General features: G+C 42.7%; 1 protein-coding gene across 1 annotated transcript; it reads right to left on the bottom strand.

The window, feature by feature from the left end:
- Window positions 1-95: 95 nt before the first annotated feature.
- Window positions 96-15,891, bottom strand: NIPA1 (NIPA magnesium transporter 1). Its single transcript, XM_055702555.1, has 5 exons — window positions 15,460-15,891; window positions 12,189-12,236; window positions 8,197-8,287; window positions 6,738-6,898; window positions 96-5,426 (listed from the first exon to the last, which is right to left on the bottom strand). The coding sequence occupies exons 1-5, from the start codon at window positions 15,617-15,619 to the stop codon at window positions 4,915-4,917; spliced, it is 972 nt and encodes a 323-aa protein (XP_055558530.1). The 5' UTR covers window positions 15,620-15,891; the 3' UTR covers window positions 96-4,914.
- Between the last annotated feature and the right edge of the window lie 211 nt (window positions 15,892-16,102).

Below are 16,102 nucleotides of genomic sequence, written 5' to 3'. Positions count from 1 at the left end.
GGCTTATGAATTAGGCTGTATGGCAGGTGGGTGTGTGGGAAAGACTTCACACAGCACCCCACCCCATGCGATATAGAGTCACCACAAAACAAGCATTGAGCTAGAAATAAATCATTTATTTTAAAACAATACAGGTTAATAAATAGATTAGTTATCAGAAAACTTAATAAATAGCCTTTTATAATTTACACAAGGCAAATACAACATGCCTATAACTATTATTTAAAAAGCAAAGAGTAAGCTTGACTTGTAAGCCATTAACAAATCTATATATACATTATTTGGAAGCTAATAAAATAAACCATTTTTATGTAATCTGTAGTAACTATATTGTAATAGCATTGAAGCAACCAAACGTAACACTGTATGTTTGTTGCCATCCACCTTTTCCCCACATCCCATTAGACCTATTTTTTACATTCCAGGAAAAGAATAAAAGTAAATAAATAAAAACAACAAAAGTTCCACAGTTGAAAAAGGATTTAACCTAAAAATACCCCTTTTGTGTGATATTTTCCACTCTGTAGAGCAAATGTTGGGGGCGGGGGGGGGGGGGGGGGGGGGGGGAACCCAACTCAACAATAACAATAAAACCCCCAAACTTATTTGCAGCTTTTAGAAAAGATTTCTTAATCTGTAACATTTCAACACTACTGTCTGAAATACTTGGGCACTAGCAATAATAACTGTTGACATCATTGGTGCCTAATGCAGTACACACTGTTCTGCATCACTTAAGCCCATATTCAGTAGCACCAAAGAGTTTTACAAAGACTAATCTCTGTAACGGATAAGATAACAGGTAATAGATAAACATTTGATAACATTTGATTTAACAGTAAAACTTCAGCAGTTATGCGATCTCGAGACAACCAAGGAAGATTGGTAGAATCCTTGATGTTTTATCTTTATGAAACAGAAAGGTGAGAGGGGTAGAACATGGAAATAACTGCCCATTTAAAGCACCCCATATTTATTAATCCCAAATCTTTCTTCAAATATAAACCCTCTATTTTTAAAATAAAATGGAAACCTAAGCCTCAGGTTCTAGTGTTCCAACAGATTAATCCAGTGTTTTCATTTTTCAGTGCTAGTCACTTCAGAGAAACATGTATGTTCAATATAAACCAAGATAATTAATAGGAAGCGTCACTTGCCAAACTGTGATATGACAGGTTCTTATTAATGTTAGTTGCAGCTCGCTAATAAATAGGTTCTATTTACACATACAGAGTCCTGGAAAGTCAGTACAGCAGATAATTTGTTTAGATATTTTTTCTTCTTTACATAAGTATTTAAGGTGTAACAAACTTTTTTTTTTTGGTTGTATCAAAAAGGTTTCTACTTTCCTACTGAACTTTTGAGAGATTTGTGTGTTTGACACCTAATAAAGATTGTGACTGACACATGTAAATCCTCCATACACTGAAGGGATAATGATCAAAAATCTATCTTCAAGTGAGTACCAAGTAAATATGTTTGACAAATAGAACAGAAGCCAGAAATACGGAGTGAAACGCCTTTCGTATGCATTTGAATTTAATTCAAATACATCCCACCATTGTCATGAGTCCACTTTTTGTATGTGTAGCCTCTCCCACTCCTACTTTGGAATCAGAACTGAAGTCATCTGGCTCACAGCTATCAACAGACGTAATGCAAAGAGAACATGAAAAGGGCAGACCCATGAAGGACACCAAAGCTCAGGAGACAACTATGCACATTTGCTCCCTGAGATGATGGAACTCTGCTATCTTATTCAAAGTGCTTACTTGCCAGAGGGGTGAAAAAAAAAAAAAACCAACCACCAGAGGGAATGGCTAAAATTCAACTTCAACAGTGCCTCCTTTTAAATCAGAAAAGCAACGGGACTAAAAAGGTAGGACACCTAGAACGAGGAGGGCATGGGATGGAGGAGGGAAGAATCATACCAACAGTGACAACAGAAAATGGTAATATTTTTCTAAAGTTAGAAATTAACCAGATCCAGGTACAGCAGAACTGAAAAGAGCGCTGCTATATACTGAACAAAGGTAGCAAAATTAAAGGTTTCCATTTTTTAGCATTCATGATGTAAAAGGCTGCAGATATAAATGATGTGCAAGGCCACGAGAATTTTTTTCACGTTATGTGCTGGCTTTTGACATTTCTGTTTTAAACAATGAAGTTAACTAGACTTTTCCAGAAAGCTTATCACAGATGAGGAGCAGCTGGGGAGAAGCGAAGGAACCTATGCAGACATTTATCAGCTGTAAGGATGGTCAGAGGACCACAGAACATGGCTGCTACTTTATTCTTACTCTGCATAGTGAGCGCTTATCAAGTAAACGTGTGTGTGTGGTGTAGAAGACGGCAAGGTTTAGACAGGGCAGTCAAAATTATTTTGGATCTAATATTTACTACTAACTTGCATATGCACCTAACATACTAAGATAGGCACTTTCTAAATAAATAGGAGTGAATTTTAAAACAAAACAAGACGCACAAATATGGCCAAAGGAGGACTAAGATGAGACCACAATCATTTCCATTCTGATCTAAAGATTTGCACAGAAGTCTTCAGCAATTAAAGGCTAGTACCAAACCAACAGGCAACTCATGAACTCTGAATTTGAAATGACAACTTGACTGCTTCAGAAAACAGCTAATACTGTTTTAAAGAGTGGGTCACAACAGGTCTCATAACCTATGTACAATTTCAGTTTCAATCAGAAAAAAGGGAATTAATATGACAAAACGTAACTGTCTACTGAAAACCAAGATACCATCTTCCAATCAATAACGGAACAGGTTAGTTTTAACCAGCTTTCACAGTCCAATCCACCTCATCTACAATCCTCAAACTTTCTGGAAACCATACATAACATGTAAAGGAGATGGCCTTTTCTCTGTGAGGGCTGTTTCATTTCACCAAGATACCTAGCTTCTGTGCTGACCTATAACAACGTGTTTCTGGCAACTCAAGAGTCATTCAGCTGCAATTTGGAGTTATAAAACAAGCTTCCAAATAACATAGTGGGGCTCTTACTCCCTCAGAACAGTCCCTTCAGATTACTAAATCTTTAGGATTCACTGTTCACAATTATTGCTGTCATGAGAAGGGCTTATAACATTGCTTTTAAATGAAAACAGAGGCTGAGTTTTAAGGTAACATTAATTCAGGTCAACAAAAGACATCACGAGAGTGAACAGTATTACTTCGCATTAACTAACTTCTGCATTCCTGTCACCCAGACACAAAGCTACATTCACAATTTCTCGATAGTGTCATGAACTTTTTCAAATACTGTCTTGTAATCATGTTGCGGTTTTTATTTGTCTCAAGAGACCTTCTGAACTAGAGATGCTGAGTTCCACTGTACTCTTCCATTTTGTATTTAAATGGAGATAACATTCATTACTTTTCGAGCTTTCCTTACAAGTATTTGTCTCACGATGTTTTAAAAACCAAATATAAGTAGAACATGAAAATTAACTATTTCTTTCTTTGACAGATCAATATTCTCTAAATGGTTTACACCGAAGAGTTCAGAATCATTCCAATCATAGCTTAAGCTGTGCTACTTGTAAAAATATTATGGCTGAACTGTTCACAGAAGTCTGTAAATTACTGGATCTGAATGTATACCCCTGTTGGTTTTCTGAAGGTCAGCTCCCTACGCTTTTCCAGTCTTTAACCTCCTTTTCCTACATTACGAGAGGATTGGACCAGCTTTTTTGGAGCTATGAGAAAACTCGTGCTCTTCTCTCTCAAATTTAATTTTTTGTGGTCCCTGCTTATTAGCTACTTCACAAAATGGTTTCCTGTATTTAGTCACTTAACTAAAATAAGGGTATGCTGGACTGCTTTAAACAGTCCCCCTGTAGATTATTTCTTCCCTTTAGGGTGATGGGTTTTTCAGAAGCTGTCAAGGCATCTAAGGGTTTCAGTTCAGGCTTGTAAATTCTTCCAAAAACGTGTGGCTCCTTCTGGATGCTTTATATGTTTAGAATTTGAATACAGTCCAATATTATAGACAGTGAAATTGAATTATTAAACCAGTATAGGCTATCTGAAAAAAAATACATTCACATTTATGCAGTAATTTTGGATTACAAAGGCACTGAAATAGTTCTGAGCCACCATATAGGCAATGGGTCTGTGCATCATTTCCACATCCTTCACAGTCTTCCTGTCTGCTCCCAATTAAAAACTCTCAGATGAATGCAGTATGTCTTAATGCACGTGAATTACAAAGAAAAATGCATACCTGGACACTACTATCAGCTGATAAGTAATTAGTGAAAGATTTTTAAGGGTCCACTGCTCTGTGTAAAGAATTCAATTTGAAACTCCCCAGTGTCTTCACCGCATAACAGACCAACTTGCCAAAACAGTCACTAAAAGGGACAAGTTTGCAGTCCACGGTTCAACCAACAACTGCCTCAGAATTCACAGCCTTGATGGTGAACACATTGCTATATTGAGATTAACAACTTGTCCCACTCAATTTTCCCCCCCCACTATATTTTAAGGTATATATCACTCATGAAAGGTGTCAGATTGAGTGCATTAGAAACTGATGTTCTCTGCCCACAGAAACAGTACCTCACAAGCCACAATGCAAGCTTTCACAAACAGGTCTGTCAGAATATCCCCAGATCTTTTTTACTGGATTACCTTTTACAGTAAGGAAATACATTGGTCTCTATGCTGACTCAATCAGTGGTTCCAATTAAGGTCATTTATTGTGTTGACTGGGGTACATGGACAACTGTTCCTTTGAAACTGGATGGAGCCTCCAATTCATTTCACGTAGGCCACCAAATATTCACAGGGTAACTACCAACCTGAATCATATTTGAATCAGTGACCTAGAAATGAAAGGCTCTGCATCCTTCCCTGAGCCATCCAGTTTCCCCTCAAAAATTATTTTAATCTGTCTTCATGTTAGGTTTATTTAAATCCCCAATATTGAAGTTGAATTCCTTGAAGACTTGTATAAGAACAATTCCAATAGATACTGTGGTGAAACCACAAGCCATTCCCAAGAAATCTACCACTCCTACATTACTCCATTCTCTGAAAAGGATGGCTGAAGCCAACAGGACTAGGGTGGTAAACACAACATAGTAGATGGCACCAAACACAGAGGAGTCAAAACATTCCAGTGCCTTATTGATGTATCTGAACTGAATGATAATGCTACATCCTAATACTGCCAGAAGTACCAGACATAGGTACAGAGCCCTTTGACTTGATGGGTTATTATGAAAGATGTCTTGAGCCGCCAGCCCAATGCCTTTTGTGCTGGGAACAGTGAAACTGCCCAACAGAGAACAAATACTGATGTAAACCATGATATTAGTAGGTCCATGAGCTGGAGCTATCCAGAAGATAAGCAGGAGAAGCATTAGCAGCACTATGCAGAGATAACCCACGAAAACTGGAAAACAAAAAGAAAACAAGATAATAGCAAGGTGAAAACTCTTAGCCTTCTAAAGATTTTAACAGGCAAATCATGTTGTACCAGCGAACTTCATATATACAACAGGATTAAGATTTGCTATCGAACAGAGGTCCATTCCAGATCACCGAGCTTTTAAGAGTTGTCGTGGGCACCTGCAACTGAAGATGATGTTCTGTTCTTTGGGTAAAACAGATCATCATGTAGTAAAATACACACTGTTGCAGATTTGAACTGGATTTAAGATGGCTTTTTAAATTTTATTCTCTCTTGCATCAGGACTATACTCCTTAAAGCCCCCTATGAGAGACAGCAGTGATAACACCTCATTCATAACCAGTGCAACAGAGCATGCATGGTAGGTGGATCCAGCAAAGAACTTAAACATAAAGTTAAGATCCCATTGAAGTGAGCAAGATGAGTATGGACAAACTGGAAGGCCCTATCATTTACATTATAGCATCAGTATACAGATTAGACTGATGAAAAACAATTCATGCTTTACAGTTTTAAAGGAATTAATTTCCAATTAATTTTGGTCAGATTGAAACGGTAAATTTAGATAAAGGTATTTGTTTTCTTTTCTTTGTTTGCAGATTTTTTGAATAGTTGACGTTACTAGGTTTGAGTTTCTCTCACCTAAAGCAATTAAAGGAAATAACAATAGTTGGCAGTTTAGCTCTTATGCAAGAAAAATAAAAGTGGATTTGGCACATATTAGCACTAGTATGTGTCCTCCAGCAACTAGTGGGGCTTCACATTCTCTGTGAGAAAGAACAGGCATTTCAGCATATGTCTCAACAGTCTATTTCTACACACCTTTATTGTGCAAAGAAGTCTGCTTGGAACATAACTGGTATCTAGCATAAACTTTTAATAAAAAAAATAATGCAGAATTAAAGAACAAAAGACAATCAGCATTTTTGTTTTGCATAAGATAGCTTAAATTGAGATCCTAGAACTGTACCCTTCATCTCTAAGTAGCAAGATACACTTTTTCATCATTTTAGAAAGTTCAAGTTCAAATGGCCATTGTTCTGAGCTTGCTGCACAGGATAATGCTTTCAAAAGTACCCACATTTTCCTTTCTGTGCACATGTATCCCAGCGATGTTCCAAGTACAGCAAGGCATCATTTTCCTGCACAAAAGCTGTACTGGTCTGTCTCTGTCAGGTCATGGTTTCTTCACAAGTCAATTTTCCTGACTGGTAGAAGTGGTAAGCCCCTTCATCTCAAGTGCTCTTGATTAAACTCACAAAATCATTATGAGTTAATAAAAGAACAAAGTACCTGGATTTGTAAGCTTCTCTTCAAGCTCGGCCTGAGTTGTTACACTCTCGGACTTTGGGGAATGGATGATGAGAACAACAGACCCAGCGCAGCTCAGCAAACATCCCAGCTTGCCAAGAATGTTCAGTTTCTCTTTCAGTAAGTAAGAAGCTAAAATGGACCTTTCACAAAGAGGAAGAAAATTAAAAGTTTGACTACATTCTGTTAATAATGCTCCAACAGTGATGCACCACATGAATTTCCCTCTTAAAGGGATAGTATCAAATGTTGATGGATCTTGACCAAATGTTGGTGGATCCTCAAAATGCATTTCCAAGTTATTTTAAGAAAGATTTATGTAGTCGCAGTCCTACTCAATCCTTGATGCCTCCTGTCAGGAAAACCAACAACAACCCCGCCCAAAACACAACAAAAAGCCCAGGCACAACACCCCAAAGAACACCAGCACATCACCTCCTCCAAAAAGAACTCAACCCCCCAAACCAGGCATCTGACACCCGAGACAGATATCTACCCATTAACAATTTGGTAAGCTGTCATGAAGCCCCATTTTACAGGTGCTGAGCAGTCATGAGATAAAAGTGACCTTTGGTTACAAAGAACACAGGACTCTGCTTAGACACCCAGCTGACCAAAATACACAAAATTATGTGGCTTAGGACAAAATAGTGGGTGGTAAGTAGAGCACCATCAATATGCTGCTTAGTGTATGAAACTAAAGACAGCACGAAGCCCATAGAAAGCAATCTACACTCTGAAACAGATGACCAGTGCAGTCAGATGCACAGTTCAGCAGCCAACAGCAGCCAACAGAAAAATCTCGAGGCAGCGCACAGCTTTGTTTCTGAAGAATTGTACTTCTACACTGCAGTAGTTTCACAGCTGTAAGTCTAGCTATTCACAAAACGTTTAGTTGCATAATTAAACTCCTTTTAAGGAACACTCACTGCATTTTTTGTTCCCCCCACCGACCCCATGAATATAACACTCAAGAAGCTGGGGGCATGCATATGCAAGGGACTCCCTTGCTTCAGGAAAGAGGCCAAATCCAATTAAATGGGAATCAGCATCAATAATCACGTGGGCTGTGGAAAGCAGGGGAGAGAAAGAACGTGAGACAAAAGGAAAGATCTACATAGTAAGGGAACTGCGAGTAAGAGAATAGGCAGAAGAGTCCAGAATAACCACAGTGAAGAGAAAAAAAAAAGTTTATCTGTTCCAGATCATAGTGTTAGTTAAACCAGAAGATACTCAGGAACACCTTCTTCACTATTGCCTCCCCCAGCTTCCCATCCCACCGCTTTGCTGGGGTAAATAGGAAAATAGGACATTGTAACACATCATTAACAGCTGTAAGCCTGTTATCTTCTCAGTGGACCTCCAGTGATCACTGAATCTATCTGACATTTTATTAAATAGTAACAACATTCAGATAAGAACAAGAAAAGCAAACTCTTACCCAAATGGAACGCCAAGAGCTCCCAAGGGCGTCACTAGCACAGTTGGGACTGCAGTGTAGGCCAAGAAATTCCCTATTTGACCCAGGGCCACTGCCAAGAGAACCAGAAATAAGCCTTTAAATCCCTTTGTAAAAAGCAGCAATGAAAATTTACCCAATACTGTTTGGGAAAGACTGACCTAACTAGAAAACAGATGTTACAGATTTGCTTAGCTCTGTTAATTTTGCACTTAAACAAAATGACTGGAATTTTTCTATATTTTAAAATTATTTTTAAATATAAGATTTATATTTGCCACACAAGAAGATCCAAGAGAGCACAGTAAATCTCATTTAACTTATAAATAAGACTATGACTTAGAAACACTCATGGATTGCACTCACATATTTACATAAGGAAGGCTAAAAGTACAAATAACCCATGATTTCATCTTTACAATGGGCATACATGTAACTTGGTTACAGTTCCTAACAGCAGCGTTACCTTGGGGGCGGGGGGGTGTGTGAGCACATGGCAGAAATAAGGACAGTGCTGAGGAAAGGCATCTACTAATGAAATACTAAGCACATGCGTGAGGGCTTTTTAACACACAGTAGGCCACATTAAATTTTCACACCACTATATAACATCAAAAGTCATTCTGAACCACGGTAAAAAGAAGAGATCCCTGACAATTCATAGTAACAGCCTCACAGTCATATTCTTTTCTTTCCCCCAATAAAAGCAAATTCCAAGAGGTACCACACTATTGCACACCACAGCTTTGATAAACAGTTCGTGTGTTCAAGTTTTCAGTTAAAGAAGAAAAGATGGATGATTTTGCAAGTGCTGGCAAGTTCATAACAGGGCAATGCGATGCTTGCATAGTTACAGGGTCTGTGGTAACTGGCAAGAACCTTGAGACTGAACACAAACTACATACAGCTCAAATTTCCAGCTGATGTTAAAAGCCATTATCTGTATTTCAAAACATTTCAAGAATCCAAGCTGTCTTTATGCTCAGGCTGTCATTGCCCTTGACTATCAAATATCATTACCATCATCCTGTTCTTTACGCCTGCAAAGCACTGTGCAAACATTAATTAATTTACCAAATTAGCTCACATTAGCAGTAGAGCTGAAGACCTGTGTAACCTACAGGAAACATGAAGGGGACAAACAAACTTACAAAACTGCAGAGTATGGCAAAATTATACTAATTCAATTCACTGAGGCTTTCCCTACGTGCAGGAGTGAGCCAGAGAAGTTAATGAGCAGCATTTCTGGAGCACAAGAATTGGTGATGGTCTTCCTGCCCCAGGAACAGAGTAAATCAGCTATCAGGCTCAGGCTTGTTTTCCGTAGATATATGTGGCAGCTTTGGCATTATCTTCAAGGCATCTGAAGGCACTGGGGCAGATCTTGCACAGAGGACAGGTCACTGCTGGCACACTGTGTTTCTGCAGGTTACAATACATTTCTAATTGACTGACAGAAGGTTGCTTTTTTTGGAGGTCAGGCACTTTAGCTTTCTGTTGGAAGAGTCCTAACAGATGGTACCAACACCAACCCATAAATTAGGTCTCTGAAGCTTCAGTCAAACTGCACATATTGTAAGGCAACTGAACTTACCGGAGGTTTTCAGTATCACCATGGAGTAATAGTAAGTCTCTTACTACCACAAATGACAGACCAGGACTGAATTAAGACCGATTAAAAAAAGAATCTCAGTAATTGTTACCATCTAGCTGATGTTGAGGACTTTTGCTGCACACCTATCCAGTCCTCTCTGGACAGAAATTCCTCTCTAGATACCTCAGTGCTCTAAGTCAAGACTCTGCTTCAGTTCCTGAAGGCACACCAAGCTGTAAATTTGCTAAAGGAATACCAATATCCCCAAAGTTATTGCAACACAAAACTTCACGCACACTGGTATGTTTACATTAGCAAGGAGACCAGCAGTAGACCTGTACAGCAAAGACGTCTGCTCTATGAATGTCAGGGGTTTTATTTCAGACTAACTTCAGCCTGCTCCCATGGACTGAAAGTCTGTTTGCAGCTGGTGTGCATTAGGCATGTTCCTAGAGTGCATCTTCCAGCCTAGTTTCATCTTAGAAGTCCAGTTCAGGAGCTACAAGACTGCTCAACAATGTAACAAAATCCCAGTCTGTGGAGACAAACAGGAGATGCACTTCACAAGTGTATTTCCCCACCTGCAATAAAGCACTAACATAGATGTATCCACTATAAAAGCCAGCCGCATCTACACTGCTGTCAAAACCTGCACTGAAACTAATTAATTAGCCAATTAATTAGTTTAATGCTTGTTGAAATACCTGTACACATGCTGCAATCACTCTTTTGACTACAGTGTAAGAAAAAGTCCCTCAGCAGAATCTGTAGCCCTTCCTTTGAAGTCTTCAGTAATCCAGTGGATCATCCCAAGGCCCCAGAATGGTTAGGCAGTGTTATGCTGAGTCAGCATGCCAACACAGAACTGCTTGTTCACCATCTGAACAAATATCGTGAAAATAAGTTGATAGAGTTTATGTGGGTTTTGTTAGTCATCCAAACTCCAAATGCCCTGCTGGAGAGAATTATGTCAGCTGTTACAATCTCACCCAGATAACTGGGGAAATCGCTAATTCCGCAAACATCGCCTTTCTCTGCATCCCACAGGTGCCTACCTGGCCCTTGCGATCGCTGTTTGTGACATTGTTGCAGCTCTGAATCTATAATATCTCCAAGCAATTCTTCCCTTGTTCCTCTGTAAACTTGCTGAGACTTTGTTTTTGAAATATCTGCACCTAGCTACTGGACAAAAGCCAACTGATATCATTCCCTTCGGCTGTTCTGCCTTCATTCAATTTGGTCAGCTCTTTTAAGCATGAAATAGTTTTCTCTGATTCACCAAGATAAACTCCTGTAATTATAACCTCTCTGATTTTAACTCCTTCTGCTTGGAGGTCCAAGATGGGAGCCTCACGAGTGATAAATGACAGCGATTAACGCACAGATTTATTGCTACTTAGGCAGTATTGATCCCAGCAGAGGAGGAAGCTGACACAGAACTACCTAAACGCAGGTTAAATTAGCTGAGGACTTTCCTCTGAAGTCTGTTGGCTCCTACACTTGCTGTGAACTTTATCCTTCAATAGATCTACCAGTTTTCTTTCCTTTTGCATAGCTTGAGGACAACAAAATCAGAAAGTTACCTTGCTGTCAAGAAACAAGGGGCACAACTAGACTCACGTACCTCTCAAACAGCATCAGGATGTTTCAAAATAATTCGCAAGAGGCTAGATTAGGTTTTCAAGGTGGGCTGTGGAGTATGATTTTAAGCTCATGAGTTAACTAGGGCTGAACTGCAAGAGGAGAAAGCCAGCTGCTCCCCATGCTCTGGATTCACATCAGAGAGGGAATTTAGTGTGAGCTGAATTTACAAAGATACTAAGAGTAAAATTACACTGATCCCATATCAGCACCATACCAGGCTTCATATTAATCTTGTAGATTAAAAGCAAAACTGAAACTGTATCTGTCAGATGAGAAATCAAAAAGATTTTTTTTTTTGATTGAGGCTGGCTAAGTGCTTTCTGATCTAAAAAATAACATGTGCTCAACAAGCCCTTTTGGGCAGAGTGACAATTTCTTATTCAGCTTTGAGTTTTATTAAAAACTGAGCAGACCAGTGCAATCCAGAGACACAAACAGCGCAGGAACCCAGAGTCAGAGCAGCGTGTGGCTTCCAGAGGCTGCAAGTACCAGATGGTTTGGAAATGCAGAAAGATGTCCGACTCAGGTTTGTCCCAGCTCTTTGCCTTCTCAAACACTATCAGACACAGTAGCCAGAGTAAGAGTTTACTAAAGGTGGGGTATTTCTGAGGGATGAGAATTTTGTGACAAGCGAGCATGAGATTCAAGATGAGAACCTCAATTTCCCGATGTCTCATTTCACCATCTAAGTGCAATTTCTCCCTTCAATAAAAATCAAACCTTTTAAGATACTTACTTGCAATAGTGCCAGACCACCATACTATATCTGTTAAGTACGAAGTACCTGGAAGAGGAAGTATAGGAAGACATATTAGAAAAATATAAAATTGCAATATTGGAACTACAAACCAGAACAATTTCAACAGTCTCAACTATTGAGAACCTTCATCTTAACCCTGTTCTTCAAGGCAATGGAGTGAGAGGAAAAAAGAGAGGATGCTCAGATTTGGCCTAAGTGTCCAAGTTAGATCTTAAGGCAACTTATTAGTCAGAAGTTCTGATTTCCAATTTGAAGTACCTATGTGATGCTAATGCAGTATTACATAGAAGAGCATCCAAAATGCCACCAAATGCACTTGAGGATGACATCTAACATTTAAACATACAGATTAGAACCACTGCTAGAAGAATGGGAAACCTATGGAAACAAAACATGATTTGCACCAATTAGGTTGCTAATATCACCTCAGTGAAACTGTAGCAGAGAAATTGTTTTGGCATGCAGTTTTGGCAGTACCACAGTGTGAAGCGATCCTCCTGTATTTGAGCACTGGAAAGTGCTACGACTGAAACTTCTGAATTCCTGACGTACTGCCCTGTTTCAAAGAGAGGCGTGAAAACTCTGGATTGTCCTTTAGTGCCTCCCAAGCTCCAGGATGATTATTTTCACTGTCAGGTTATAGGCTCTTGCCATGAGATGCACCAAGGGAACCTGTGCACCATGTTTTATAAGTCCTGCTTCTGTCGAACATCAAGGCTAATGACTGCTTACCAACCTAAAGCCCAGCCTTCACCAAGCATGACCTTGGCATCATGTTCTGCTCTTATGTTCTGCTCCTCTTTCTAGCAATTCAGCTATGCATTTATTTGGAAAGATGCTCTCTCAACAGCTGCTGAAGCTATATGCAGTACTGTACCTATGCTGAAATCCCAAATGAAAGAAAACCACAATAATCTATAAGTCTGGAGATGTATAAAATATTAAGCACTTGGAAATCACACTATATAATTGAAATGAGATAGAAAATGACTAATGAAAATGGCCAGCTTTAGAGTGGGTGCAATCATTTTTTAGACTTTTGTTATTGCATATAAAACAAAACCACTGTTGGGGGCACAAATTACAGAAAATATTGACTCAAGAAAGACAACTTTGCAAAATATTTGTCATCCGTGGCTGTTTCTGTCGAAGCAAGGATTACTAATTGCATTGATACTATATTATTGATTCAAGAGAGAAGACAAAAAAGACTCCATGTACCTCCTTGTTAATTATACAACACCTACTGAAACCAATGGAAAAAAAGACATCATCTGACACTATCTCGGGCTCACAGCTCCGACTGCTAGATTCAAGACAGAACCGTGCTGGTTCACACCATTAAACAGAGAGAAGCCTAGGGTATTTCCCTGGATGTCTGCACACTGAGCACGGCAATAGGAAATACTACAAATTGCTCGGCAAGACATGCAAATAAACACCAGCGATATCTTCAAAACAGGATGTTTTACAGCTGCCAGAGCAGGCACACGGCCTTCACCCACTTAACCCACTGCTCCACTGAAAACTCTTCAGGAGTAATTAGACTCCGCTAAACTGCAAACCAGAAACTTCCTCCAACTGCCCTGCGATGGAAAGTCATTCCTTTCTCTCACATTCCCTCATTGTTTCCCTTACAAAAAAAAAAAAAAAAAAAGGTTTGTATTTATGATGCAAACACGATCTCTCTGAGGACCATAAAAGTGTATTACAGCCATCTTGGAGGGAAAGGGAGACTGTGCTGGCAAAACAGTTAATTGTCTGAGGCCCTTAACCGTAAGGTTATTGCAGAGAAGGCAAAAAAAGCTCATTAGATCAGGCTGCCTGCTAGTAGCAACATAGTTGCAAGCTTGTTCTGCTCCAGCGCATCCACCCTGAACACGCCAGATGCAGCACCCACTGGAAACACACTGCTGCCTAACACTAACCATCTCAAAGACATGTGCGTGTGTACATATATATATATAAATATATTAATTTTTTTCCTTTACATACACACACACATAGAGAGAGAAAATACCTAGCACGTCTTGGTCACTAAAAAGGATTTGTTTGTAAGAAAGAGTTCCCAGAACCTATGGACATGTGCTCATACACAGACACCATCACCTACAGAACAGCTACTGACCACAGATACGCAATTCAGAGGCCTCACGCAACCTGTGAGGCCTCACACAACCTGTGTTTACAACTTTCCCCTCATGTAACAGCGCAGTTTTAAGAACAACCAAATATATTGCATTTTCCTATATTCAAAGCATCAAGACACAACTAGCAAATGCTATTCAGAGGCAACAGGCTTTGAGGAGCGCCAATTTCAGAATAAAATACAGAAGATCTTCATACTCTGTGAATTTACAGCTTTGTTTTGGCTAAACTGCCCAGATTGTACAGTCAGTTCCTGACCGTTAATCTCAGGAAACAACAACGAGGTATGGGATTTCAATCTCAAAAATGAAAGACATGGTTTCACGTTGCTGGTGTGCTTCCCATCCCCACAAAAAGGAAACCACCACGTGACTGATGGAACTTATCGCCCGTGTCCGTGGAAGAGCCAGAATAAACAGGCGACGAGGCGTGCTGGCGCAGTTGGTGGCGAGAAACTATGGGAGCCAAAGCGAGGGGTTGCAAAGTCCCGCAAGCCCATGGCAGCGCCGCAGGAGCGACACGCGTGTGCACACACAGCGGCCCGGCCCCGGCCGCACCGGGAGCTGTTGCTGACGGCCGCGGTAACGGGCTCGCCACCTGCCGCCCCGCGCCCGTTCCTCACACCGCTGCCGCCCCCTCCAGCCGGCGGCCTGCCGTGCCGAACGCGCTTAGGGTGATGCACCACGGCCGGCTCGCCCAGCCCTGCCGCCCGGAAGGTGCCCCCCCCCCCAGGCGACACCGCCTCCCCCCCGGCAGAGGGTCTGCCCCGACCCAGGGAGCCTGTCCCGCGGAGGCCTCGCTTGCCCTCCGCGGGCCGGGCCCGGCGGCTGCCCCCGGCTCTCTCCCGCCGGCCCGGGCCGGAGCCGCCGCAGCGCGGAGCCGCCGCGGTCCTTCCGAGGGGGCTGCGCAGGGGCGAGCGGAGGGAGCGTCCCCGGGGCGGGCGGGCGGCTCCCGGGCGGGGGGACCCGTCCCGCGCGGTGCCGGCGGCGATTCTCCGGAGACCGGGGAGAGGCGGCGGTGCGGAGGGAGCGGGAGGCTGGGAAGCCCGGGGGAGGAGGGGGCGCTCCCGCCCGCCGCCACCGCAGCGCCGGGCCCCTACCTCGCCCGCGGGCCCGCACGATCCCTTTCTTCTGCAGGACGAAGGTGGAGCCGTTCACCAGGCTGGAGACCACGGCCACGCTCAAGCCCAGCGACACGGCGGCGGGGCCGGGGCTCTGCGCTGCCCCCTCGCCCGCTGCCGCACCGACCGCCATCCGCATCGCCCCGCCGAGAGCTGCTGGCACGGCAGCTGCCCGGGCCCAGCGCACCCGGCAGCGGCTCCTGCGCCGGGACCCGCCCTGCGCTGCGCTGCGCTGCGCCGCGCCGAGCTGAGCTGCGCGACCCGCCCCGCCGGGGGCGGCTCCGGGCGGGCACCGGCGGCAGCCGCGGCTGCTGGCGCCCGTCCCGCGCGGGGACGGCAGCAGGATGACGTCATAGCAATGGCATTTCTCCCCCCTCAACCGCCGCTCTGACGTCACGGCTCCGTGGCGCCCTTCTCCGCACTGGCACCGCGGGGGGCGAGGCGGCACGGGGCGGAGCGCTGCCGTGCCGGCCCCGGTGCTGCTGCTGGCGGCCCGCAGCGGCTTGGGGCGCGGGTGCGGCTCCCTGGCGGGGGGATGCGGGGCAGGAGCTGCGGCCCCGCGGGAGCGAGCTGCGGCCGTCCGTGGGCCGGGGGGGTGCGGGGGGTGCGAGCAGATGCGCGG

This window comes from Falco cherrug, chromosome 2 (assembly GCF_023634085.1).
Source record: "Falco cherrug isolate bFalChe1 chromosome 2, bFalChe1.pri, whole genome shotgun sequence".
NCBI lineage: Eukaryota > Metazoa > Chordata > Aves > Falconiformes > Falconidae > Falco > Falco cherrug.
Note: the sequence above shows the minus strand (reverse complement) of the source record. Positions and strands in the feature narration are given on the sequence as shown.

Bases quoted from the DNA above. Each gene is read 5' to 3' on its own strand.
- NIPA1 (XM_055702555.1), bottom strand. From the start codon at position 15,619: ATGCGGATGGCGGTCGGTGCGGCAGCGGGCGAGGGGGCAGCGCAGAGC. The intron at 8,288-12,188 runs GTAAGTATCTTA...TTCTCTTGGCAG, and splicing joins GTGGTCTGGCACTATTGCAA to TGGCCCTGGGTCAAATAGGG. The intron at 5,427-6,737 runs GTACTTTGTTCT...TTTGTTTTCCAG, and splicing joins AGAGAAGCTTACAAATCCAG to TTTTCGTGGGTTATCTCTGC.